This window comes from Xenia sp. Carnegie-2017, unplaced genomic scaffold, assembly GCF_021976095.1.
Source record: "Xenia sp. Carnegie-2017 unplaced genomic scaffold, XeniaSp_v1 HiC_scaffold_14, whole genome shotgun sequence".
Lineage (NCBI taxonomy): Eukaryota > Metazoa > Cnidaria > Anthozoa > Malacalcyonacea > Xeniidae > Xenia > Xenia sp. Carnegie-2017.
The window spans coordinates 3,271,196-3,297,664 of NW_025813447.1; the positions used below are offsets into that span (position 1 = coordinate 3,271,196).

The 26,469-nt window shown below is 34.9% G+C and overlaps 1 protein-coding gene across 7 annotated transcripts; it reads left to right on the forward strand.

The window, feature by feature from the left end:
• Positions 1 to 6,955: 6,955 nt before the first annotated feature.
• On the forward strand, positions 6,956 to 19,930 carry LOC124434762. Of its 7 annotated transcripts, none has more exons than XR_006944880.1 (7): positions 6,956 to 7,088; positions 7,889 to 8,146; positions 13,425 to 13,500; positions 13,596 to 13,712; positions 14,959 to 15,033; positions 16,416 to 16,595; positions 17,098 to 17,188. XR_006944880.1 is itself a non-coding variant. In XM_046984657.1 (7 exons), the coding sequence occupies exons 6-7, from the start codon at positions 16,419 to 16,421 to the stop codon at positions 19,565 to 19,567; spliced, it is 2,529 nt and encodes an 842-aa protein (XP_046840613.1). In that variant the 5' UTR covers positions 6,956 to 7,088; positions 7,889 to 8,146; positions 13,425 to 13,500; positions 13,596 to 13,712; positions 14,959 to 15,083; positions 16,416 to 16,418; the 3' UTR covers positions 19,568 to 19,930. The 7 variants fall into 7 exon arrangements, 6 of the variants coding, with proteins under 6 accessions (XP_046840613.1, XP_046840614.1, XP_046840616.1 ...); XM_046984657.1 differs by lacking the exon at positions 17,098 to 17,188 and adding an exon at positions 17,216 to 19,930 and having other exon boundaries at positions 14,959 to 15,083; XM_046984658.1 differs by lacking the exon at positions 17,098 to 17,188 and adding an exon at positions 17,216 to 19,930.
• The last annotated feature ends 6,539 nt before the right edge of the window (positions 19,931 to 26,469 follow it).

The window sequence follows — 26,469 nt, forward strand, 5'->3', positions numbered from 1 at the left end:
CCCTGTTATACGAACTTTTATCTGATTGTACGCTCTGCAGAAACTGTAGATTTCTTAAGAATTGAATCATGGCAAAGTCTTGATGTTCACTTGGCACTACCAAAATATGCAGGCTGGCTACGTATAGTATTTAGATTCTTTAAGGAAATGAAAACAATTAAAGGCCTTTGCAAAATGGCCTTTCAAGCACTTGCAATTTATTTGCACTAATTTGACAAAGATCACAAAATTTGTGTATTGCTCAACTTTTGACTTGCCGTATAATGCTCTGAAGTTGTTCAATTAATACCTGTTTTTTAAACCTCATGGAGAAAAAAATCTTTGTGACCGGTCATCGGTAAACAAAAATTTATCAATAATCGCATGAAAAATTTCTTGACTGTCTAAATGAGGGTGATAGGGGCGTGGTTAAGGAAATCATTTAAAAACAGAACTTTGTCACTTTTAACTACACAGGTCATGGACGGAAATTTAGCCTCAGCAGAAAAGAAAATTGCCATATTGTCGTTTGATGTAGGAGGAAGTAAAGGGATAATGCAAGTGAAGATTCTAGACGATGTTTTACGATCAGCAACGATTATGCGAAAGCATCCCTGACTTTGAACTCCTTTGTAGACCAAGAAAATGATGAAGTTGAAGTAAATGTCTTGGAAGATCTTACCTTTCGACAACGTCCGATCAATGATATGGAAGCAAATAAGGATCCCATTCATCCCGCTAATGTTTACGAAATTATAGTTGGTACCAGTAGATGAGGTCTTGTCGCATTTGGTTTGGTTGGTGGAAATAAAGTTGGAAACGGCAGAGAGAATCCTTTAAAACATGTCACCAGAGCTGCTGCAAGAATACTGGGCCAAAAGGAATTTTTGTACAGCAAGCAAAGACTACCGGGACATCAAGGCCTACAAAGTTTTGCTCGCATCTTCAAATGCTCCAGTTTACTATGACACTCCAGTCGTAATTGGCAATGATAATGTTGATGGAGGTGTTGGTAGAAACTGTTCTTTGGCGCAAGCAATCCAGAGAGCAAAGAAACTGTTTGGAAAAAATCGTAAATATGTAAACATAGTTTCTGTTTTATTAGAAGAGAACGAGCATTATTACGTCACATAGCGCAAAACGCGCGTTGCATTTGAATGCCCTAGCTGCAATGTGGCTACTAGTGAAAGCGAGCTTACTGCAGTTTATAGTCACGTTTCTGAGTCAAGCAGTACGACTGAAGGCCCTAGTTCTTTTGAGAACTTATGCACGGGTCTTCAGGAGATTTCTAGCTCAAAAAGAAGAGGCGAATTTACGCTAGACGATGTATCGCCAACAAAACGAAAAGGGGGTGCTGGTGGATTTACATGTTGTGCACCTGGTTGTTTTTCAAACAACAAAAAGAACCCTGAGATTTTTTTTACAATTTCCCTGGAGGTCAAAGTAAGGAATCTCTACATCTTTGAAAGAAACGGACCAACCTTATTTCTCACAAGGATCTGCCCAAAGAATGTTTTATTGAAAGACGTATCGTCGAAAAAGAGAAATTTGTACGTGTCTTAACAAACATGGCATGGTGCAAGCAGGAACAAGAAAAATTTGAAGAAGCTGTCGACCTTTACAAGGAAGCAGCCACACTCGTTGCTGACAACTATAACTTTGACCAAGCTCTAATACTTGATATTCTGAGATTATGTCTTGGATTGAAGAAAGAAGCCCTCGATTTCACTCGCCAAGCCTAAACAATGAGAAACGAGTTAACACAAGAAGTATACCATCCTTTGATTGCTCGATCTCACTTGAATGTTTGGTTTTCATTCATTGAGTATGGTGATTACGTCGGAGCGAGAAACGGTTTAGAGAATGCCAAACAAATATACGAAAAAACTGGATTGAAAAACTACATTTCCATTGTTTTGGAAATTTAGCGAGATGTTTGTCGTTAGAAAAACCATCAGATTCCAGTTTAGCTTTGGTTTGCGCGCAGCAAGCTCTAGAAATGATGAAAGAACATGTTGTTGAAGATACTAATAATCCTTGGATTGCCATTACCTTAGCAGTTGTTGGTCTCTGCTTTTTTTAAAGCTGGAAGACTTGAAGAAGCAAAGAAAAATCTTTTGAAGGCTTTGGACATAATCAGAAGATTGTTTTCAGAAAACCATCCATGGTTAGTTGAAGTTTACCAGCTGCTTTACATAATGTATAAAGAAGATGGAAAGTTGTAGTAGGCTGAATATTTTAGTAAAAAAATGAAGATAGCTTCTGAGATAAACGTTTTAGCCAAGAAAATACAAGTGACAAATGATTTAAGTTGGAAAAATCCCAGAGATATTTTGTTTGGCAAAAATGAGGCAGATATTACATTGGTTTGATGGTTGTATTTCCACGTAGTTGGTTTGTAATAACTGCAGAAAATAAACTTTGGACAATTCCATACATCAGATTGTAACATGAAAAAATTTTGAACATTATGTGAATTGAAGAAGGAGAAAATAATCAATTTAAGAAGGGATGTAGTTTTATACAACTTTTTTACAACTTTGCATTACATGCATACTTGCAAATGTGTGTTTCAACTCAGATTGACGATGTTTCGATGTCTTTTAAAATACGATGGAAAAATTTTCTATGACACCTAAAATGTTTTTTAGTGTAACGACGTCCATTTCCGTTGAACAAGCGATAAAAATGCAGGACGATAAGACAATATCAGGATTATTGACTCGGTGATAGATTAGCTAAGTCTTATCAACAATTTTACGGTCTTGTGTTATAATGTTATCATTTGCTGGGAAAATGATAACCATTGATAGGTTGAGGTTGCTTTGACAATGCCGTGCTTGGTCGCTGACGTTGCCTGAGAGATATCTTGGATTCTCTTATTACTTTTTCAAATATTTTTCAAATAATTTTCTTTTATATGAAAAATAGTAAATTTATAGTAGTTATAGGACATTTATAGGACAATAATTTGTCAATTAAGTATTGAATACAACAAAAGATTTTTATGAATTGAACATCCTTCATAAGTTTATTGCTATTTTGAAATCATATCAAAGTTGAGAAAAAAATTCCTGTTTGTTCCAGTTGCTTAGTCATTGTATTGATATTCATTGCATTGTCTTCATTTTCATTTCCATTCGCAACAACATCACAACAACTCTGAATAGAAAGCAGACACACATGCAGGGAAGTGCTAGAATGCTAATTGGGGGGTGTATATTCATATATTCAGTCGTGGGCGAGTAGTTTCTTTTATAAAGCGATTTGGTTTTCTAAGGACGTCAGTTGGGCACAGTTGAATATATGAATATAAGCCCCCCAATTAGTGTTCTAGCGCCGTCCGTGCAGACACAACCCTCCATACAAGAGCAGCGTCAGCACTGGCCTTCCAATTACGGTATGTGAAAGCTTTCTTAAATTAACCTTGGTGACAATAGTATTATATTGTTAAGGGTTGGTGAGTTATTTCTTGTTGTTGTGAGTTAACATGATTTTGTTACACTAAAACTTAGTAATGCACTTTTAATTTTTAAACAGGTGCCATGCATATCTCAAAGAATTAATCATCTGTACCTGCATTGACTGAAGATGAAGCTGGCGTACTGTTTAACGAAGGAGAACATTTTTTATGAGGATGTGTTTCATTTACTTGAAATTATCAGTCCAGATTGCTTGTATTCGATATATCGTTTACGATTCAAGGGAAGAGAAAGAGTTTGGCGAAAATATTGAAATTGATCCCTAAATTTCTTCTGAGGAACATCCTAAAGGACATACTCCAGCACCGGGAACGACTAATAAACATTTTTCCAGCTCGTAAAAGATATTGAACAAACCAGCTTAACAAAAGCACTTTTTAGGCTTCGTCCAGATGAAATGTCTAGGAAGCAAGTTCCTCTAGAAATAATTGGGAAGGGCAAACCTAACAGCAACATAAAATTTTAACAAAAAATGTAGGAAAACATGCCTTAAAAGCAAAATATAATTTCCTGTTTGAGGATTAGAGCAAGATGAAATGTGCTCTGTAGGATATAGTTTCTCAAAAATTAGACAAAATGATCTTATTTCTGCTTCGACGAGCTCCACAAGTGATCATGGTTTAGCAGTTTTAAGGAAGATCTATCTTTGCGAAATTATTAAGCCATATTATCATGCATGCACTTTTATTTCGCTCATTGGCAATCTGTGGATGTAATTTTGTTCTAATTTAGGCAGTCTATTTTATTTTGGGTTACAATGATGACGAGGACGGGACACAGAAGCACCGAAAACGGATGTTCACAAGTACCAATGTTTAGTAAAAGACGAAAGAAAAAACCCTGTTCTAACTCATACAATATATAGTTAACTTACTTAAGCACATGGTAAAAAGCATGCCAACCAGTGGCATAAGTTTGAACCAGCCTGCCTGTGGTTATTCCAGGATGGGGTCCTTCAAGGTAAAGGACAAGTGAAGTGTATGCATGAATGTAATATATCAAAGTCAATTTATGCGAGAGTGTGATGCGATATATGTCAATATGGTAAGCAGATTGATGCTTCTAAAATTGTTCTTGCCGAGGGACTTTTAGCTATGATTTCTTTAGTGCTTGGGGAGTCGTAGCCGTTATATGGCAGCGAAATCCTACATTCCTGCAAATATATTTCAATGGACAAAAAATCTGTAGCCATAAGGCGCCATACTATAATTTACTTTATCATAAACAAAAAATGTTTGGGGCTTTTCAGTTTATGATCATTGATCAAACATTGGACAGTTATATTATATCTTGTTTAAGATTTGAGAAAACTAACATTGATTACATGAGAAGCTGTTTACTATAACCTGTGATTTTGAGTCTTCTGATCCATGAAGCTTTTTATTTTGATAATTTAACCGGAATGGTATTAAACCTGAGTATTTCACATACATGAAATGTTGTCCCATGTCAAATATTGTCCCCTTTTCTAACTGAACACCTCATGTAGAGATGTAAAGTTGTGTTAATCGACGGCTCATACCAGATTGTTTGCCATAAATTCCAAAGGGCTGTTGATATATGAAAAGCATTTTCTATAAAGTAAAAATGTCTTTCTATGTATGCAGATAAACCTTGAAATTTGGCAAAACAGCAAAGTATTTTTCATGATCACTAGGTAATTTTTCTGATGCTCATTATAATTTCTAAACTAAATTATTTTAGATTTACATTTAAAGAGCTTTCATCATATGAAAAGATATTTATCATAACCAGTAAGCATGACACATGAACCAATTTTAACGCTCTTGTAATTATATAATTAAAGACATGTTGGTAACATTCTGTTTGTATTTGCAAATACAATGCTACTAGTGATTGCTATATAGAACACCTTGGAGAAGATAATAGTCTAGTGAAATGCCTAATAAATATTTGTGGCATTAAGCTGTCCTTAACTGCAAATTTTCACTCTGATAATTTTTGCTTAATCTTTGGCAGAAAAAAATTTTGAGTTTTTTCTCAAAAGGTGAATTTGCTGGCACTGATGTGGAGATGGGTAAAGGGTTACAATAAACTTGCATGGTTTGAAGTCTGAGCTTTTCTATGTCTATGAACTGTCACTTGTAGTACCAAATTTCTAACTTAACTCATTACATAGAGGTTTGAATGGGCGTCTCTAGGGGGGTCTATGCCTGACAACTTGGTAGAAATTTTTAAAGACTATATCTCTTTTTTTAATAGCATTATTGTAAAATAAATTTTACGTTCCTAGACATGCTAATGAGCCCTATATATGGCATGATAATGAGCCTAAATATTTGGCAAAACATTCAAGTATTGTTCACTTCATTTTTTTTTAACAAAACGCATGCAAAATGTGTTGTTTTTACGCAAAAACGATGCCCACAAAATTTTTTTTTTTGAACAAAACGCATGAAAATTTGTTGTTTTTACGCAAAAACGATGCCCACAAAATACATTTTTTGTTGCTCTAAAACGTTGAAAGTGGCATTTTCAAGGCTCTGAAATTCAAAATTTCTCAGGGGTGAATTTCTCAGACCCGCCCAGGTGCGGACAGCCTCCGACGTTTTATGACTGCTGTTTGAAAAATCCTAGATCCGCCCCTGCTCAAGAAGGCTAATTTAAGCCATTCCATTGGTTAATAGCCAGATCAGTGGACGGTCTGGAATAATCTCGACCGATAAGCGGGGTGGCCGGACAGATAAGAGAGTCCAATTGCTATCGTATAGTTGCTTCGTTAACTCGAAAGCACATCAGGGCAAAAACATCTTTATATTTCTTTTACAAAATAACAATAATGTGATAAAGATAAATTCAAAGCAAAGGTTTTAATATTTCCTCTAATATGTATTCATGATTGATCAGCAAATACTCTTTGATTGATTTAACTGATGAGGCTCAGCTATCAACCAATCAACACAGGCGTTTTATTGTTTTTATTTTATATAATGCAAATTTGTCAGTTGTCATTCGGGGAAGAAAGGAAAACGAATTTTATTTATTTCTTTCACTATTATATTAAAGTGTAATGAATAAGGTGTGTTTTGAGGAGAACACACTGAAACTAAGATGGAAACCATTTTTACGTAATTAACTATTATAGAATATAAGATTGCTAGTTGAATTTTCAGGCTTGCATTAGCTAGTTCTTGTGGAAACGACCGCATGTAGTGCTCCTGTCATTACGAATAATTTATGTATGGAAAAGTTTATCGTGACTTGACACTCTGCACTTGAAGACTATTTAAGTTTTATAAGATATGCTAAGTCTATATGTCAAGGAAATGCTAAATACAAATGAGAGGACATAATTTCGGAGAGTTTAGATCAAATGGGTGAACTACAAATGTAAAAACAGCTGTCCATTTACTGAAATCCACTGTTTTTAATTAAAAATGTTTGTTGTAGCGACAGTTGCTAGTAGCATAACTAATTATTTGCCAACGAATATGATTCGTTCAATTTCATCAATATTCCTTCTATCTTAGATAGCAACCTGCAGTGTTTGACTGCGACTCTACGTCTGCTATGATAAGGAGCTTCACAAATTCTAAAAGCAATCGCATTGAAACAGATACCATCATTTTTCTGATTTGAACAAACTCTTCACTTCGCTCGACACAGGTACGTCTGATTTGCACGAATTTTGCCATATTTAAGTATAGACGTTTGTTCAAAGAAAAATTTTTTAATTGTTTGGTTTCTGATGTCTTGCGACATTGCCAAAGTGATTCTTGTTGCTCTTATGATAGCTACTAAGTTCGTCTATTCTCACAGGATAAGATTCGTACCGTTTTAAATGTCACTATTTTCAGACATGGGATTTCTAGAGAAAAATTGCTGTGATGTGAGTCATAACAAGTCCCTGTTAGTGTTATATATTTTTTATCAACCGAAACTTGTACTCAACCCTCTAAGGGCCATATGTAGTGAAACGCATCATAATGTAACTACTCTATGCGGTCTGCGTTAAAGAACTCGAGATTGACAAACTTTTAGGCGGACACACATAATGTGTGTAGCTTCGTGTTGTGACTCTCTTGGGGCCAGATGTTTTCTCAATTAAGTTTCATTTCGTAATTTCGTTTTCGCAAGCAATGGCCACTAACAGGTTGAATTGTTCGCCATGGCAGTTACTAAATGAAAAATGCAGACATGCGAACAAATAGAGATTTGGGAAAAAGGAAGACTGATCAAAATGAAACCTTGTAAGGGTGTCGTTTTACAGTGTATTAAGGAATAAAGTAATTGAGGAGCATTCTTGATGTTTCTTATGTGGCCACAACACCTGACTTGTCAATTGTCACAATAACTGTAGAAAACATACAGAGCCAAATTTAATGTCCTCTAAGGGGGCGCAACAAGGCCTAAAATTGTATAGTTTTTCGCCTATTTCAATCAATTTTCTTGGCTTTCTCCCACAGACAGGAATCGTTACTGGCATTGCATCTTATTATTAATCCAAGCTTAATAATATTATTTGTGGGTATCCTGCTTACAGGCTAACCACAATGTTATACTAAAAAATGTCCAGATGTCCAGGTGCTAGGACGGCAATTCACGAATTGACACGACTACATGACGATGGTGCGTTAAGGAAAATATTCGAAAGTATGAAATTAAGGAAATTCGTTAAATTTTACTGGCAATAGTTGAAATAAACATCTCAAAATATGATACAGGTATACTAAAGATTAGTATTAATACTGAACATCAATCATCTACAATACAAGACCTCCCGTAGGATTAAAAATAGAAATATAATTGTATAAGATTCTGTTGTGAAGATTCTCTATTGAAGAGAAAAAAAATTAATTTTTTGTTAAAATTTTTGAGATTTCTTGAGGACGTCGCTATTCTTGTTATAGTGGCAAGCCTACTTAGCAGGTCTATTGAGTTATTGACTGAAGCCTGCCTCTCAAACAGACGTCCGACTTGTTTCAGTCGTTTAAGTCGGTCGTCCATAGAGCGCGAGCTAATAAACTAGGAAGACGGACTTTTAGTTGGTGGTTATTGGAGACAAAATTATCATTTTTGTTGATAAATGATCTATAATATTTATGTAATCATTACAAAAATATGACCGTTGGACTTCTCTAGTGATTTCTCATGTAGTTAATTAAATATTAGTCATTTACGCCATTCGCGTACCTATTTTTAATTTTCTAGTGGTAGCGCAGTCATCGGTAGAGTGTAATCAAAATGCAAAGGCTAACATAAAGTATCGAGACTCAATAATAGTGCGGCATGTACTGCAAATTCCATTAGTTCAAAGGTGAAGGGGGTGCAAAATCTGCTTTGGCCCTGTAATAGTATTTAATGCTAGATTTTGAGTTCAATTATACATCGGTTTCTTAGTATATATCGTGCGCGTGCTAAATAACTCTATCTAGAATTCATCTCTCACAAGGAGGTCACGTGGAGTGACATTGACATGCAACATCTTCCGTTTTATCAATAACATAACGTAGTTATAATATATGTGCTATAGTGCTGTTTTCAAGCAAGGTCTGTTTACTTTCGCGACATATTGTAGTCTGCGTATCGTGATGGAGTACGTTGGGGTCGGCCGTATCGGGATGATTGATGAGGTGCTGATGACTTTTCGGGATTAGGTTCTGACAACGTTTGCAGGTCATCATAGTTGGTCTTGACTTTGAATGGTTCTTTTGTTGGTAGGAGGTGACGCCTGTTCCTACGGACCACGTGCCCCTTTTCATTCATGACGAGGTGTGCTCTAGGTTCCTTACACTTCTTGACTACTTGTCCAGTTTGTGCCCAGCTGTTGTCGTTGTTAGTTCGAATTCAGGCAGTGGTGCTCGGCTCAATATTTGATAGGTCTCGGGCAGGATAATTATACGCTGCCTTGACGTAGGAGTTGGAGGGAGTGACATTGATTGTTTAACCTTTTGCTGCGGGAAGGGTTGTGCGTGGGTTCCTGTGATTTGGAGGCATGGGAACTGCCATCATTTGCTGGTGTTGTATTCAATATTAGTAGTGAGAGAAATGGATCATTCTTAGCTTCCTGGGCTTTCTTCATTGTTTGCTTGACTGTTTGGATAGATCGTTCAACGCGACCATTTGATTGAGGGAAGTGAGGACTTGAGTTGTCATGTCGAATGTCCCATTCTCGAGCAAATTGTTTAAAGGATGAGGCACTGTATTGAGGGCCATTATCGCTGACAACAATTTGTGGTATTCCATGTCGGCTGAAGATATTTTTTATGGCACGTACAACTGAAGGAGAATCCACTGGCCTTGGTATGTGAGCTACCTCGATAAATTTTGTGTGATAGTCAGTAACTATGACGCACTCTCGGTTGTAGGGTGTAAAAAGATCTGTGCCAACTTTTACCCAAGGTTGGTTTGGGACTTGATGTGGGATCAATGTCTCCCTTTGATGTCGATTACGATGATTGATGCATGTGGCACATTGAGATACGAGGACAGCTAACTCATGGTTCATCCCTGGCCAATACACGGCATGACGGGCCCGGTTTTTGCATTTTTCGATTCCTTGATGCCCTTGATGTATAATCTCTCGGATTTCACGACGCATCGAGGTAGGTATGATAATTTGCTGTCCTTTTAGAAGGAGGTCGTTGTTGTACACGATTTCATGACGTTGGTCATAGAATGGTTTTACAGTGTTGTTAATTTCGGCTTTGGATGGCCAACCATTGATTGTGCACTGCTTTAAGATCTGTAGATCTGGATCGATCCGCGTTTCACGTTGCAATTGTGAAAGTCTTGATTCGCTAATTGGAAGTGTATTGATAACCGAATGGACGTGATGAGCCATTTCCTTTGGATCGATCTCTGGTTTACTGTTGAGAGATGCTCGACTGAGCGCATCAGCTACTTTCATGGTTTTACCAGGTGCATATTCAAACGTGAAGTCGTATTTTTTCAAGCGTAGAAAAAATCGTTGTATTCGTGGGGGACATTGCACAATGCTTTTGGAGAAAACTGCTTTTAATGGTTGGTGATCATTTTGAACCACAAATGCACGACCATAAAGGTATTCATGGAATCTTTCACATCCAAAAACGACGGACAGGGTTTCGCCCTCTATTTGTGCATAGTTTTGTTCAGACTAATCTAACGCTCTGGAGGTAAATGCAACGGGATGCCAGGTGCTGTTTATACACTGCTCTAGCATTGCACCTAGACCAACTGAACTGGAGTCTGTTCGCATGCGAATTGGGAGGTTTGGGTCATAAAATTGCAGAACCGGTACAGAAGATATGTGGCGCTTGAGTTTCTCAAAGGAGTCAAGTTGAGGCTTTTGCATGACGAATTCGGTATCATTCTTTAAGATGGCTCTGAGTGGTGCTGTTTCGTCTGACAAGTTAGGAATAAATTTTCCTAGATAGTTCACCATGCTCATAAATCGCTGGAGCTCAACTTTTGTAGTTGGAATCGGCATTCGAGTGATTGCCTCAACTTTTTTGGGGTCCGGCTTCACTCCATCTGTTGACATGACATAACCAAGAAATGTTAATTCAGTTGCACCAAAGATGCATTTCGACTGGTTCAATTTCAGTCCACTTTCTTTGATCTGAGCAAGGACTTTCTGTAAGCACTGATCATGGATTTCTTTAGTTTCCCCCAAACAATTATATCATCCTGAGAGTTGGCACAACCTTCGCAGCCAGCAATGATCTTGGAGGTTTCAAGTTGGAAAATCTCTAAGGATTTATTTTGCGAAGAGATGTCGTTTCTACTTCTTTTCTATATTAGGCCTGTTTCAAACGTCGAACTCATTAAAGTCTTATGAATGAGTGTTCTAGGTAAAATATGCAATGTTTCTGTCCAACGCAATTTTTATAAGCTTTGAGAGTGGGTGTTATAAGAATGTTTATGCCAATCTCAACTTGTTGAAATTGCAACTCTTATTAAATGATGTGCTTTTATAAATTTGTGCAACCATGTAAAGCATTTACTCTGTGTGAGGTTGAATTGATACCAGAGTAACTATACAAAGTACCAACAAGTACGACTTGAAGGCACAAAAGCATGTAAGATTGCGTGCAGGAATTTTTGCGCATTTCATACAATTAAATACAATATATAGAAGCTAGAAGTTCTTTATATCAACTAATTAATCTGTTGCACAAAGGCAACGTGTGTGTTCAATTATTTTTTGTATTGCAATAGGATCAAGATAAAATAACTTTTTCAAAGAAAATTTCAATAGTTTAAAGAGTAGGTGTAATATAAAAATGTTAAAACTTCTGCTGATTCGTTAAAAATAGAGCACAAAAATGTTGTAATTTTATATACGTGCATTATTGCCTTCATATACCTGGTAAGGAAATCGGTTCGTGTAAAGTAGTTTGATGGTAGCATCAGTGATAGTCAAATCGACACGCTAGTATTAATATTTCTAGCTAAATCTGAACCTTCTGTGGCTTTTGATTACGACCACACGTCTAATTGGGGAAGACATTTCTACAAATTCCGTTCTTGTCGAAATAAACAGCATCTTTTTTACAAGATTTGCAAAGTTATCACGACTTTATCACGTGAACAATTTCTTTCTTCCCAGTGACAGAGCGTGTCATGAAAATAATTATGTGCATAAATTATACATAGAATGAATAAGAACATTTGCTCGTGGAACAATATTTGTTGATAGTTTTACATTACATGTGGGAAAATGATGAACTATAACCGTTACACATAAGTACACCAAAATCCATCTTTAAAATAGCCAAAACTCTGACAATTATAGGTCTTATGACATCTATTCTCGATCAGAAACATTTCAAATCATTCTATTTTAACCGATACCATTTCAAAAGAAACTATTTAAAATATGCGATTTCAATAAATACTTTCTTAAATTACTGTTGCCTTTTAGCTTTTTCAGTATGCTATTTTGAAAAAATATTATAGTTATAAACAATTATTTTGAATAATACATTTTTGAAAAACGTATTTCCTAAACTTGCAAATGCGATGAGTTGACATAACATTCATGGTTGTGTGATGGTTGGCTCCGTTGTAGCAACCTTTTCCATTGCGGTGATTGAAAACACGGTCTTTTAAATTACTCCAACTTAATTAACAAAAAAAAGGAAACTTTTTTGATATAACACCTTTTTGATTAAAGAAAGATTATCATGTCAATATTTTACCATACTTTAATCAGTCAACATGTATAGGACTTAGAATAAACTGCTCTTTCACTACTAACCTTGCACAGAACAATCAAACCTACTTTGTACTTTAATACTAAAAACAATGTTATTTTTTCCTATCGCTGTTAATTTCTCAATTATGTATTAAGCCATATTGAGCCGTATTTCGCACTTCTTTATTATTTCGCGCTGTTTTTTTGTAGCATGTGCATTTCAGCAACAGAATTTGAGTTGAATTATGACCAATTTTTGCGAGATGAAGACTATGTATTGTAAACAATTTGCCGTTATAAAGCAGTTTGAGACTACTCTTATTTAAACCAAATTCAACCTCCCAATCGATACGTCCGTATACTTTCGTATAAACAGACAGTATAGCTACAGGCAATTTTATACACTGCATGCAATTTTTGTTAGATCGTGTTATTTTTAATGTTATTGTTGTCATAGTATTTTGGTACTACCGCACTGTCTATATTGCCGACGATTCTTTGTGTCGATCAAAGGTGAAAGGCTTTTTACTTTAGCAAGTGTTTCTTATCGTATCGATTTTTGCATATAAAAAAAATATGCAAAAGCTAGAAGGTATTTCATATTGATCACGCGTGTGTTCCAGCATTCTTCGTATTTGCTGTACTTTGAACGCAGCCGAATCAACGTGAAATTGTTATGCAATTTTCATAAGTTTAGAAAGTGGTAAATTGAAATTTCCACTGTTCAAATTTCCACAGTAATTTCAAATTTCCACAGTAATTAGAAAACTCCTTTCGGTTTTATTATAATCAGAACCGAAAGTCATTGTTATTTTATGTAGCACAAGGAATTTGTCGTGAAAGGTAGCTGGTTATTTGCTAGCAGCAGTGATATTCGCAGTGACATTCGAAACACCAGTAAGTAATCTTTGCCTCAATGAGTTACTCAATATTTTCTTAAAATTCCATGCAAAATTAGAACCTGCTGTGGCTTTTGATTGCAAATTTGCCAGGGACTACGACTATCAAAAATAGCCTGAGTTGAGACTAACAAGATCAGTTTGATGAGACTCGCAGAAGTATCGGGAGACGTTATCGTGTGAACAATCGTATATCTTCAGTCTTTACAGGTGTGTAATAAGAATAATGATGTACATACGTATTTGTTAAATGGATGAAAATATGGAAAAATAACTTACGAACCGTTTAATGGACATCAAAAACTTTATCTTTAACAATACCGCACCTTTTTATGTCGATCATAAACATGGTATTGTCAGTCAATTCCTGTTATATTATCTGCTAAGATCCATTTCAATTTCAAATGAAATATTTTGTATTTTCAAAGAGTGGAGTTATTTAGAACATGCCGTTTCAACATGTCTGTTTGAGAACATGCAATTTCATTTTATGATAATTTAAAACTAATATTTGGAACCTTGCTATTTTGAAATAAATGTTTTAAGATTTTAGTTAGTAAAATCAACAGGTTTTTTATCTACAAATACCTCATACTTTATTCCGTAGAGCATAGATCAAATTTATATTTACATAGACAGAATATAGGTGCAACTGACTAACAAACCGTTCAACATAGGCATCTAATAGTTTATTAGCAATATTGCTAAAGTGACTCTAATAGATCATTTCGTATGATACCAGGTCAGTCCATTCATGATGGTTCTTGGTTAGTAAGCTTAGATTATACTATTTCAAATCACACTATTTTAAGAGATGCAAATTCTAAAGGCGCTTGCAATATATCAATTTAATACATTTAGGCATTAAGACAATTCAAGCATTTAATGAGAACTCTCTGAAAGAATGCTATGTAAATTCACAATTCTTCGAACACACGTGTTTTGAAATCATGATATTTTTAAAAAACATTTTTTCAAAAAGTTTTCGTGAAAGATTCTATTCGTGTCCATCCTTAATCAAATAACGATTGTTTTTGAGAAAAAATAGACTGAAAATTAGAATGGGAGCAAATTTGGCGTAATAAATTGATAAAGATTCCGCTGGAATTCGGGTGCATAAAATGTTTTCAAAATGTAATGCTATGTCACAAAAATGCTAATGATAGAATGAGCGTGATTTCTGTGTCCATAAAATGTTAACGTTGTATAGGAATGTAAAGACTCGTGTCTTTTACTTGAAATTTAAATATTTGAATAAGATGTTATAATTAATTCATTTTTTGCTTGATAGCAACAGTATTGTAGTCAAAACTAAACATCACTAATGATTGGCAAAGAATGAGATGTATCCAATTTTGTTAATATTCCATTTTAAATGGCTCCCTACTGTGTTTTTTATTCTATTTTAAATGGCTACCTGCTATGTTTTTAATGCTACTCTATACATATATTTTAGGGAAGGGATTCATTATTTAATAATAAAACTGGTCGCTTTGAGACAGGCAGCATCACTTTCAAGACTTCGTGAAAGGTAGTGGGAAAATTTCTGACGCGAACACACTCTTTACTCAAGTCCAATAGGCGAGTTTCTTGTACATTACTTTTAATTCCTTTGAATAAAGACGTCTGTTCAACGAACAACTATTACTGACAGTTTGGTGACTGATAAATTTTTGAAAACTCGCTTGAAAACTGTTCTAAATGAAGTTTTTACAAGTTCATTTACGACTTTGCTTAAGTTATGTGTAGATAACTCAGTCAGATTTTTCTAAATTGCTCATCGGGAATAAGATCGTTCCATTTCAAATAACTTTTTTATAAGAGGTATGATTTTTGATATAAGAATTTAGAATATTCCATTTGAATGGAGAATACTTTGGAACATGCTGTTTTCTGTTGTTTTGCCGCTCCAATAAAAGCATTTTAACGACGCCGAGAAATTATGCTACATTTTGTAATAATTTATTAATTTCCGGAAGTGATTTTTCATCCAAAATATCTCATAAAATACTTTACTTTTTGCAGAAAAAAATCACACCAGTAGAAAGTCCACAATATATGCTTTCTGCTAATACAATCTTTATTAATTAAACCTATAAAATAACGAGTAAAATTGCTGTTTCTATGCCATCAACATTATGCATAAATCATAACGCAATAAAACACTTACCCCAAGTTGATAAGAATTTTAGAGTTTAATATTGTAGATATGGCAAAACAGAGAAAACCGTAGTAAAATTCATTCATTTTTCTATAGTTAGATGAAATTTCAGCTTTTCACAATAAAAATTACTAATGTTTTGAGATATCAGTAAATATTCCTTCTGGAATGTTTTTTAAAGCGGAACGCATTTTGCCATGGCGATACATTCATAATTAAAATACCATCGCTCAAACAGTCTTTGATTTTATGATAACAAATGATGCTGAGTCGATTCTCGATGGCTTGAGACGCTTGAGACTCTAAGGATGTATTGCACCGGTGATATTGATGCTCAAAATTTGCCAATCGTCTTTCTAATCATTATTGATCATATGTCTCCTTCGCTATGCTGACAATAGCCCTCATATAAGGTTAAATATTCATCATATGCACACGCTGATAGGCTGGAACGAAAGCTCTCAAAATAAATGAATATTGACTATAATAAGTTGAAATACAATATTCAAAAATTTGAAGGGATGCTCGTTTGTGTGTTTACGTTTAGTTAAAGGCTAATATTATGTGTGAAATTTAGTACTACATGCATGAAAGTTTGATAGCTATATGGTTTTAAATTAATATAATCATTGATGAAAAATCGCCTTGCTTCCTGGAAGCATTTAGGGTGTCATTAGCTTATGCAAAGATATCGGTAATGTTGCAATTCATTCATTTTTTGACACAAGCATGCATTTAATTTTTTTTAACAGTCCATGTTGAATAGCAAACTGTTTCTTGAAATGACGACTCTACGTCTTATTTGGGGAGGAACTTCACGAATCGTGAAACCGTTTGCTTTGAAATTCGTACGATCATTTTGTCATGGCTTGCAGAGGCATCGTGGAAAATTTCTTGTAGGAATAACAATCACTTCACTCCAGTCGACAGAGGTGCGTTTTAAAAATTTTATGCACGTGTATATTACTATAGATGAATCAGGAGAATGGCTCATGAACAGCTATTGTTGATAGGATGGTATCTCAACACGAAAAGGAGTAAGAGTTCTTCACAAAAGCTTTGTTCGTTTTAGTAACTGTAAAATCTTAAAAATGGTTTATCTCTAGTCTCACTTTTCCACGAGGGTCAGTCTTCACTCACTTATTCATTCACACACATGTATTATATCATTTTAGACTTTTCTCATTCTTCTAATTGCACTTCTCTTAAGTACCATTCTACTTCTTCCCTTCTCATTATACGGATCACAATGTTATCTGGAAGTTATCTTAGGCGTGCGTTTATTTCAAGTATAACATACACATAGAGTATACATCCAAACAATTGAGGAAAGCCCAATCATTTTCTTTGTGATATCTTACGCCCCTCGCAATTTCTCCTTTGTACAATACTTAAATCACTGCGCAAATTGAAACAAGTTTTGTTAAATGATAGGGTGCCCCAGCGTCTATTGCTGCCGATCTGCTGATTTAGAGCTATAAACAAAAAATTAAAGACTGGTGGGAAAATCTTAAAATAACTGAATTATACTGCATAATAACTTTTAATACAGATTTCAAACCTCAAAAGGGATTCAACAGAAAAGAAAATCAACATATTGTCTTTTGATGGTGGAGGAAGTCGAGGTGTGATGGAAATAAAAATTCTGGACGACGTTTTGCGACTTGCGACAATCGTTTTGAGAAATCCTGAGACGCTTAACTACCTTACAAACAAAGATAATGATGAAAGCATAGTGAATCTCTTAGAAGGTCGTGCCGTTCGAGAACGTTTGATCAAGGATATGGAAGCAGTTGAAGATCCCATTCATCCCACAGATGTTTACGATATGATAGTTGGTACCAGTATAGGAGGTTTAATTGCATTTAGTTTAGTTGGTGGAAATAAAGTTGGGAATGATCACCATGCAAGGGAACGGATGACTATAAATGAGTGCATTCAAATATATCACGCAAAAGCTAAAGACATATTCAGAAAGTCATGGCTACAATGGCTTATTTCACCTGCATCTTGGTTTTTCAATATTCCACTGGTAGCATATTCGAAAGATAACGTGGAGAAAATTCTGCATGAACAATTTGGTGATTGCTACCTAAGTGATTTTAGTGGAGAGGATCTTTCTAAACCCGTGGCTGGAGTTGTTGCGAGAAGACTTGGAAAAAAAGAAGGTCTCGTACTGTTTGATACAGCAAGCGAAGACTACTGGAATTACAAAGCCAAGGAGGTCTTGCTTGCAACTTCAAACGCTCCAGTTTACTTTGACACTCCAGTCAAAATTGGCGATGAATACTTTGTCGACGGAGGTATCGGTGGAAATTGTCCTTTAATAAAGGCGATTGGTCGAGCTATTAAAATTTTTGCAAGTGAAAATAATTCTGCAAGAATAGTTTCGGCTTTATCTATTGCACCTCCTCCCTCTTTGTGTCCAGAAGTTTCTAATAATGGTACTCTTTTAAGTTGGTTGCACTATTTTGTGAATCTATCCACCGATGCAAGTGCAGTGTTTGAAGATGTTGCGGCAAATAGTAATTGGAAGGATATTTTGTTTCAAAGATTGCTCCCTCGTGGTGAAATATTGATGGGTTTTAAATTCGACGAAGATGATACCCAAAAGATGATAGATGCAATGGAAAAAGTGAAGCTTGATAATGAATTGTTTCTCTTGGACGTGGTCGCCTCTGCAATGTTTGTCGTTCTTACGTTTCTTGAAAAAAAATTAGAAAGTCCCCATACCTCGCTGAGTGTTGCAGCACATCTTTCTAAAGCTGCAGGACGTGCCTACCAAAGCAGAAAAGATTACGATTCGGCAATTGTTTCTTACAAAGTAGGTCAACAACTACAAAGGAAAGTCAGCGATTCTTGTGCTGTGTTTAAGTTTCCTTTTGATATTGCAAAATGCCATAAAGAAAAAGGAGAATATCTGCAAGCTATCAGATTATTCGAAGCCAACATAAAGGACCTTGATGAGTATCGTGATGATTCAAAGTACGATCACTCAAGTTATGATGACCTGATTGTTGATAACTTGATTGAAAAATCTGGCTGTTACTTGCAAAATTTTCATTATCACGATGCTGAAAAGTGTCTGGAAAAAATTTCCGATGATAAGTTCGGATGTGAAAAGAAACGTATTCAAGTATTAATTAATAAAGCATATTGCAAGCAGAAACAAGGAAGTTTTGAGGAAGCTGTCAATCTTTACAACGAGTTGGATAAATTTACTTTGGATAACATTGAAAAGGCGGAAAAACTTAATAACATTGGATTAGCCTTCTTAGACGTTGGAATGAAGAACGACGCTCTTGTGTATGTTCGCCAAGCCCAAGATTTGAGGAAAAGTGAAGAAAAATGTAATCCTCATCTTGTCGCCGAATCCCATAATAATGTTGGGTTGTGTTTAGTTGAAAACGGCAATTATAGTGATGCTTTGGAAAGCTTAGAGGAAGCTAGAAGAATGGTCGTTGAGAAATGTATGGACCAAGATATGATTAAAATATCTCACGTATTTAAAAATTTAGCCAAATACTATTTTTTAAAAGATCCACCAAACTACGATGAAGCTTTAAAATACGCACAAAAAGCTTTGGAAAACAGAAAGAAGGAAGTCCTAAGATATGATAATCCAGGAATTGCTACGATCCGCTTGATTATGGGTAATTGTCAATTCAAAGTTGGAAAACCTGAAGAAGCAGAAAAAAATCTTTTAAAAGCTTCGAGTATTATCGAAAGCCTCCTATCAGAAAGTCATCCGCAGCTCGCTGAAATCTACGATGCTCTTTCCCAACTGTATGAAAAAAAAGGCGATCCAAAGCTAGCGAAAGAGTATGAAAAGAAAAAGACCATCATCTGTGATAAGCTCGGGAAAATACAGGAAACGATGAAGAAAATAACATGCAAATCATAAGTGTTGGCTGTATTTTTACTTTTATTTTTTGTTAATTTAGAGTCATTTGCATCCGCTATTCTGTGGAACACTAGATTTACGTTTTGAATGGAACTGAAATGAAAAATTTATCTCGATAACATCACGAATTTAACAGCTCTATTTTTTAATACAAATTTATGTATATTAATCAGTAGAGGTGTGCGCACAGTATCTAAAAGCGTCAATTAGTAGAACAGTCAATTTTTCCAACATCAAGGTTGTTCAAAAGTTTACTTCCTGTAAATAGCTGTCCAAATTTAGTAAATGCTCGTATCACTTACATAGTTAAGCTTCATATTCATGTAAAGGAAATCAATTATAGCTTGTTAGCAACTTTGTGTAGTCTTCTGTTGCATTTGTTCTTTTTATCTTATTTCCATCGTATAGGTGACGTATACTGAAATTTCTTATTTGAAGTAAATTATTGTATTTGAGTTCGAATCACAGATCATGATCTTAAATCGTGTATTATTTAATCCAATAACACAAAAATTCAAAAGATTAACGAATCTGAAAGCACAACGGACTATCAGAAGTCTGTACCTCAAACAAATATCGAGATATTTTTTAATTTGCTTTTCTAATGGGGTTAAAATTTGAAGTCATCGTAGTGTAAAAGTGCTATTTGTACGACATTTTACAATCTTTTTGAGACGAATTAAATTTTTTAAATGATCCTGACTCGTTCGAGAACGTCTGATGACTCATCATGACTGATCAATGCTATGGAAGCGGGTATGGATACCATTCATCCTATTGATGTTTAAGATATGATAGTTGTTACCAGTACAGGACGTCCCATCGCAATTTGTAATAACGCTGTGAGTTAGAAATTTCTAAAGAATATTTAGAGCTAAAGCACTCCCAATAGGATTTGCTCTATATAGTACTTTAAAATGAAAATGTATTTTCAGTAATGTTTTCTTACCAATACTGCGTCTAACAAACCAGGTTGTATCTTATTTTTTTCATCTCACTGGAGGAAAGCTACTCCCTACCACTCAATGGCAATTTATCCGTGGTAAAATCAAGCCTTTCAAAGTCAATTTTGCCACCAATGTTGGCAAGAATAAAAAAGGTTAAACATATCATGCGTATAAACAACATCTTGAGAGTCACTAAACTTTGTGCCATCTTGATTCAGTTGAAAGTTGTGTATGCAATGTGATTCATTATGCTAGATACTTGTGGTCTCTGTGAGCAAACTGCAAATATACAATTACCTGATTGCTGTAAATGTAGAAGAGGATATTCCAAACTGCTCTGCATTAGTTACGAATGACCCACACAATTAGAACCCAAATAGAAAGGCAAAAGTGCTATAACAAGTGTGCAAAACACCACCCGCTACTGACTTGTAATAGTGTTTGTGGTGTTGTAATGATTATGGCTCAATACTCTGTGACAAAATTGAAATGTTTGCCAATATTAGCACAACAAAAAACTCTTTGACGTAAGAAATTCCCCCATTTACGTTCCTAATCCAGCAAGATTCAGTAAACCCCAGAGACTTGATGTTAGTTTTTGGATTTAAAGTAATTCTTTCAACCAAACAGTTACCCCACAATTTTACCTAAGCATCAATCATCAGAGCAACACGAGTTTTTTGCACATGATAATAAAACTGAAATTAAAAATGACAATGACATTAAACCCACTGAAAAAGTGAATTTAATTCCTGATCCAAAAGTAAAAATACATTTTACAGTATAAACGTTAACAAAGAAGATAAGCCATACATAAACAAGAGCAATGACATTACACCCACAAAAAAAGTAAATTCGATTACTGATCTGACAATCAAAATTATCTGTATCAAGAAGTATTCATAAAGATGATCAGGCGGACATAAAGAAGGACAATGACACCGAAAAAGTGAGTGTAACTCGCTGAAAATCAAAAATAAAAACAAGCAAATGAAAGGAAATACCTGAAAAGTATTCCCTGTGCTATGTGGTTTGCTCCATATTGTCTGCACCCAAGAGGCGTATCAAAAAGCAGCATTCTGCTCAACATGTCTGCTCTTTTGCTGAACGAAATGGAATGAGGAAGAACACGTCATAATGTCAGCAGCGAAGTGTTGTGTTTGTCGCAGGAGACATGCAAAATTATAAGTTATTATATTCTAATTTACCTTGTAGTTTATACGTTGTATTACAGTTGACAGTAATGTTTCTGAGAGTTGTAACACAACAGAAAATTGCCCTTCATGAATTGAAATAACAAAAAACAGTGATGAAAGTACGATATTGCTGAGGTATGTCATTCTTATCAAGGATACAAAATATAGGTTGATCATACTTTGTTCACCTACTTCACAAAAAAGGATGTGATACCAAGACTTCGTTTCGGCCAGGTGATGCACGATTACATCCAAACGATTAAGCAAGGGTATGTTTCTTTTAGAAGAGATCACTGGCATGAGATTGTGTGATTATGGATCAACAGGCGGCTGACTTCGCTAGTCGTTATAGATAAATCTGGGGCAGGCATGCCTAATGCATGGGGATTTCAAACCATGAAGACTTTACACAAATGTGTGTGTATTATTTTAATGTGAGGAACCAGATCTCTTTGGTGAGATCTCGCTTTTCTGACCCTAATGTCTGATCCAGCATGTCAATTTTTCAATACCTAGTTCTGAGTGATGGGAGAAAGTTCAAAAAATTGTTTTGTGGAGCATGGCCAATGGACCTGAAAAGTAAGTTTAAATGCACTGTTCTGGCAGCAGATATTTAGAAAATGTAATGGACTCTATTGCAGCAAACAGAAGTCCTCGTGTGTCAGTAGCTACATGTTATACAAATGCACTTTTAGAGCATCTTCCAAAATTAAGTAAGGAATTCTACGACTATTTTTGCAGTGAAACGCTTGGACGAACTACGAGCTGGGGCTATTGTAATGCAAAGAAGATGAGAATAAACGCAAACATGCTGATATAGAAGCATAGGGAGGGAGCTTTAGCACAACAATCTTAAGAGGAGATCTTCAGAAGAGTAGCACTACAAAGGGTTTTCCAATGATGCATTTTTAGAAGATGGTGAGCTTAGACAAAAAAACACTATTGGAATATCTTATACAGTAATAAAGCAAGCAAGTACTGCATATTTTGTCCCTGACAGATAACATGTAAAGAATGCAAAAGTTGTTTCAACCGATTCTTGTGTAATTGTCAAGACAGTCTAGTGCACAGCACAATTTACAAACATGTCATATGCATATTTTACAACTGTACATAACTGCAATGAAAAATCAAACACAAGAGAAGACAGGAGACCTAAGAGTTCCTCACTATGTAAATTTAAATTATAAGGAGAAGGAAGTTGTTTTTTCAACAGAGATACAACACAATAGACAATCTAAACAGAACACTAAATAAAGGCTCTATGCAACAGCTTATAGTTCTGATGTGTGTGACAGCAATGAGGCTCGAAAAACTGTAAAAATAAAATGAACGGCTGCAAACATTCATTTCTATAAAAAGACAGAAATGTTTGTCGCAACTGAATCTGGACACAAGTTCACTTGCCAACAAAAGTCATAGACAAGCAGAATGGATACCAGTTTTCAACGAATAAAAAAAACAATGAATATAAGATTACATCTCTTAACTATTTCCAGCTAAGATGAAAGATAAGAAACCAACTTGTATATGTAGCTACCTTGTGAGGAAGTCTTTTGAAACCTGCATGAATCTGAAGTTAGGAAGAATTTGAAGTTTTTAGGGTCTCCCAGTTGGCGAGTTTAAAGCATTTTTTAAGATTGAGAGAACCCACCACCTGAGGCACTCTGCTACAGCCTCACTTACATTGATCTTTTCTTTGATCTAAATGTATGGAAAAAGAGTACAGCTAAGGTATATTTTTACCTGACATTCCAATGATAAAACATTGTAGTGAAAGCATTACAAAATGACTGGACATAGCACACATGCGAAACAACATGATCATGTTTGAGTTTAACTCCACCAAAAATTATTGTTAAATTTTGACAAATTTTTACGTATTCTATTTTTACCTTGTACAAGACTAGTGTGACATATTTCAACAGAAAACGTGTTGTAGCTCATCTTGGACTCGTCTTCCTATGAAATGTTCACTTCATACTCTATTTTTATTTATTTGAAAAATACAAATTTCGCTTCAGTACGAGCATTACCTTGGCGTTTTCTGAAATGCAGATGCATTTAACGTATTTTGGGAATTTGTAGTATAATTTACTTTCGGTAAAACGCTTTGATTTACGCCCGACGGATCCAGACTGTAATGATATTGAGTACTCGCTAAATTTCCTGGTAACGAGACAACAAACAGCGCTTTCAGTTGGGTTTTTGTTCTGTAAAAACCAGCATTTTGCTACACTGGCCAACAAGCTGTTTCAGAAAGCAAACTTGTGGTTAAATTTGACAGTCGATCAAACCCTAAAGAGAAATAAATTACGTGTAAGATCTTGTTAATATGTATGTCAATCAAACAAGAGCAGTGGCGTGTCTCGGGTGAGTGAAAATAAGTTACTCCAGCTCTTCTTGCATATATTTACATTTACAAACAACTTATTTGAAACTCTATGGCAAAATTTTCTTCTGTTGGAAATTCATTACAAATAGCAATGGTCTGAAGGTATAGTTTGACTTTTAAATTGAGCAGTTAGAAGTCATTTCGACCACATTGCTAGAGTTGCAACTCCCCAAGAGTTAAAAGTAAATACACAACCCTGAAGGGTTTAACAATTACTCAGGCCAATACTGAAAAAAATAAGTGCTCACGATGATTTTAAGTTTGTTGTACTTTGCAGTAATGCCAAATAAAATTTTCAGATTTTTAATTAAGTTTGGCATTTACTAATTTATGTTTTCGTGGTATAGCTTGTTTTTCCTGTCGGTCATGTTTAAGAAAAATCCATATTGTATCTAGAACTTCTTTTGATTTCATGATTTGCATCGGCCCTTTGAAGTAACCTATCAACATTACCGATTGACGTCATGAAATCACACCATACGAACGCAATGGCTAGACGGAATCTAATTATGATTACATCAATTATTATTGCATATTCTAAAAATCATTTAATTGCATCCCAATTAGCCCCAAAGTATTGTGTTTGGTGAGCGTGTGAAAAGAGTTAGAGTTATTTCAAGATATTTTGATGAAATAAGCAAAACGATATCATGAAATTTTGTTTCATGCTTCTCTGGCGCGGTGTGATGGCAGAAAAATGAAAAACATGCCCTGTTGCGTGTCGTAGTCGTGTGACGATTTTCATCGTACGAAATACATGTAGTTTATGCTTTCTTGGGACAAAAGCACAAACCAAAAATCATCCAGACCAGATATAGGCTATTGCCTCGAAAGAAAAAGTAGTTTCCTCTTTATATGTAACGTATTTATTTAATAACGTTTTTAAAATATTGCGCAGTCAAAGATGTTACACCAGACAGTTGACCTAGCAATCAGTACAAGCGTTAGCGGTGAGAGTGGCATTAAGATGACTCTTCAAATTTATTCTTTGAAATTAGAATTACATTAAAAGGCAAAATTAGATGTTATTAGAGAAGTTATTCCAAAACCATCGCCAGAGAATTAGAGCATAATTTTCTAAATACTCTAGAATTCATGTTCTTATTGGAGAAACTTTATCAACACTTAAATCTATTTAATTTAAAATCCAAAATAGAAACATCTAAAATGTTAAACGTTACCTAAAGTTGTTGTAGTTTGCTGCTATTCATGCGTACATAGAAAAGTAATACAAATTAGAAGTAAAACAACTAATCACATAACGCACACCTCCATTCCAAACCTGCTCTAATGTGTTGCACTACACCAACATTTATATGAACATAGCAATGAATTAATTTTGCCTTTTTTGTAATCATAGCAAATATTCATTTATAAATATACTATAATCATCCTAAAGACATTGTATGAAACAACACCATATTGGTCACACTCAATAGAATGACGATTTAAATGATTACATAGCTATATCGCATAATCCAAAAAGCCTGAAGTAAGTGACTTCCGTTTTTATTTTGAAAGATTTGTTCATTTGGCACATCAGCCATTCCAATTTTCTTCGTCGTGGGTTTTTCACTTTGGATAAGCCGGGATTTCAGTTTATCTTACAAAGAGACAAAAGTATACATACCTAATAAATATAATTTTAGAATTGGGTAGATATACATTTGAAATATGCGATGTTTCAAAGCAGAACCTTATTGTTTGTTGTCTGTATATGATAAGAATTGTTGAAATATATAACTCAATGAAGAAGACAATGAAGGAGACTGTAAAAATGTTAGAATACTCGAAAATGTTAATATACAGTTATATACTGCTACAAATGGCGTGTCAGCCAGTTGGTAAAAAAATATAAACGTTGTTTTGTATACACACAGTCGTTTTCAAGAAAGAATTTTTGCCAATTTTTGAATTTCAAAGTCAGATATAAGGATCATAATTAAGAGGTCACCTGTTTTACAAACGAGTGATACGGTTAGAATAAACTAATTTCCGTATTGTATTCGAGAAAATATTGAGACTTAAATCTCCGAAGTCTTTGTTGTTTGTAGTCTTAAACTTGAACAAATACTTTATCAACATGCAAGCGATAAGCAAATTTGTTTGTCTGGTTTATTGTCTGTATCAGGCACGGAAACTTTAGATATTAGGATATTTTGCATGCTCACACAAATTAGTTGTTTCATATCACCAATTAAACTATATAATGAATGAATAGTATTATAAAGCATGAATACTTTATTCACAAAAATAAGTTTTGTTGATTGGTTTATCAATCTCAAAAGAAGGCTGTTTATAGATAAGAAGATTCATAATTTGGATTCTATAGAAGTACTTACAATCCTCGATGTTTAATGAGAC

What these genes read in the sequence shown, in the direction of transcription:
- LOC124434762 (XM_046984657.1), top strand. Translation starts at nt 16,419, where the DNA reads ATGTTGAATAGCAAACTGTTTCTTGAAATGACGACTCTACGTCTTATT. An exon ending in CTTCACTCCAGTCGACAGAG is followed by an intron (nt 16,596 to 17,215) that starts GTGCGTTTTAAA and finishes CTTTTAATACAG; the next exon opens with ATTTCAAACCTCAAAAGGGA.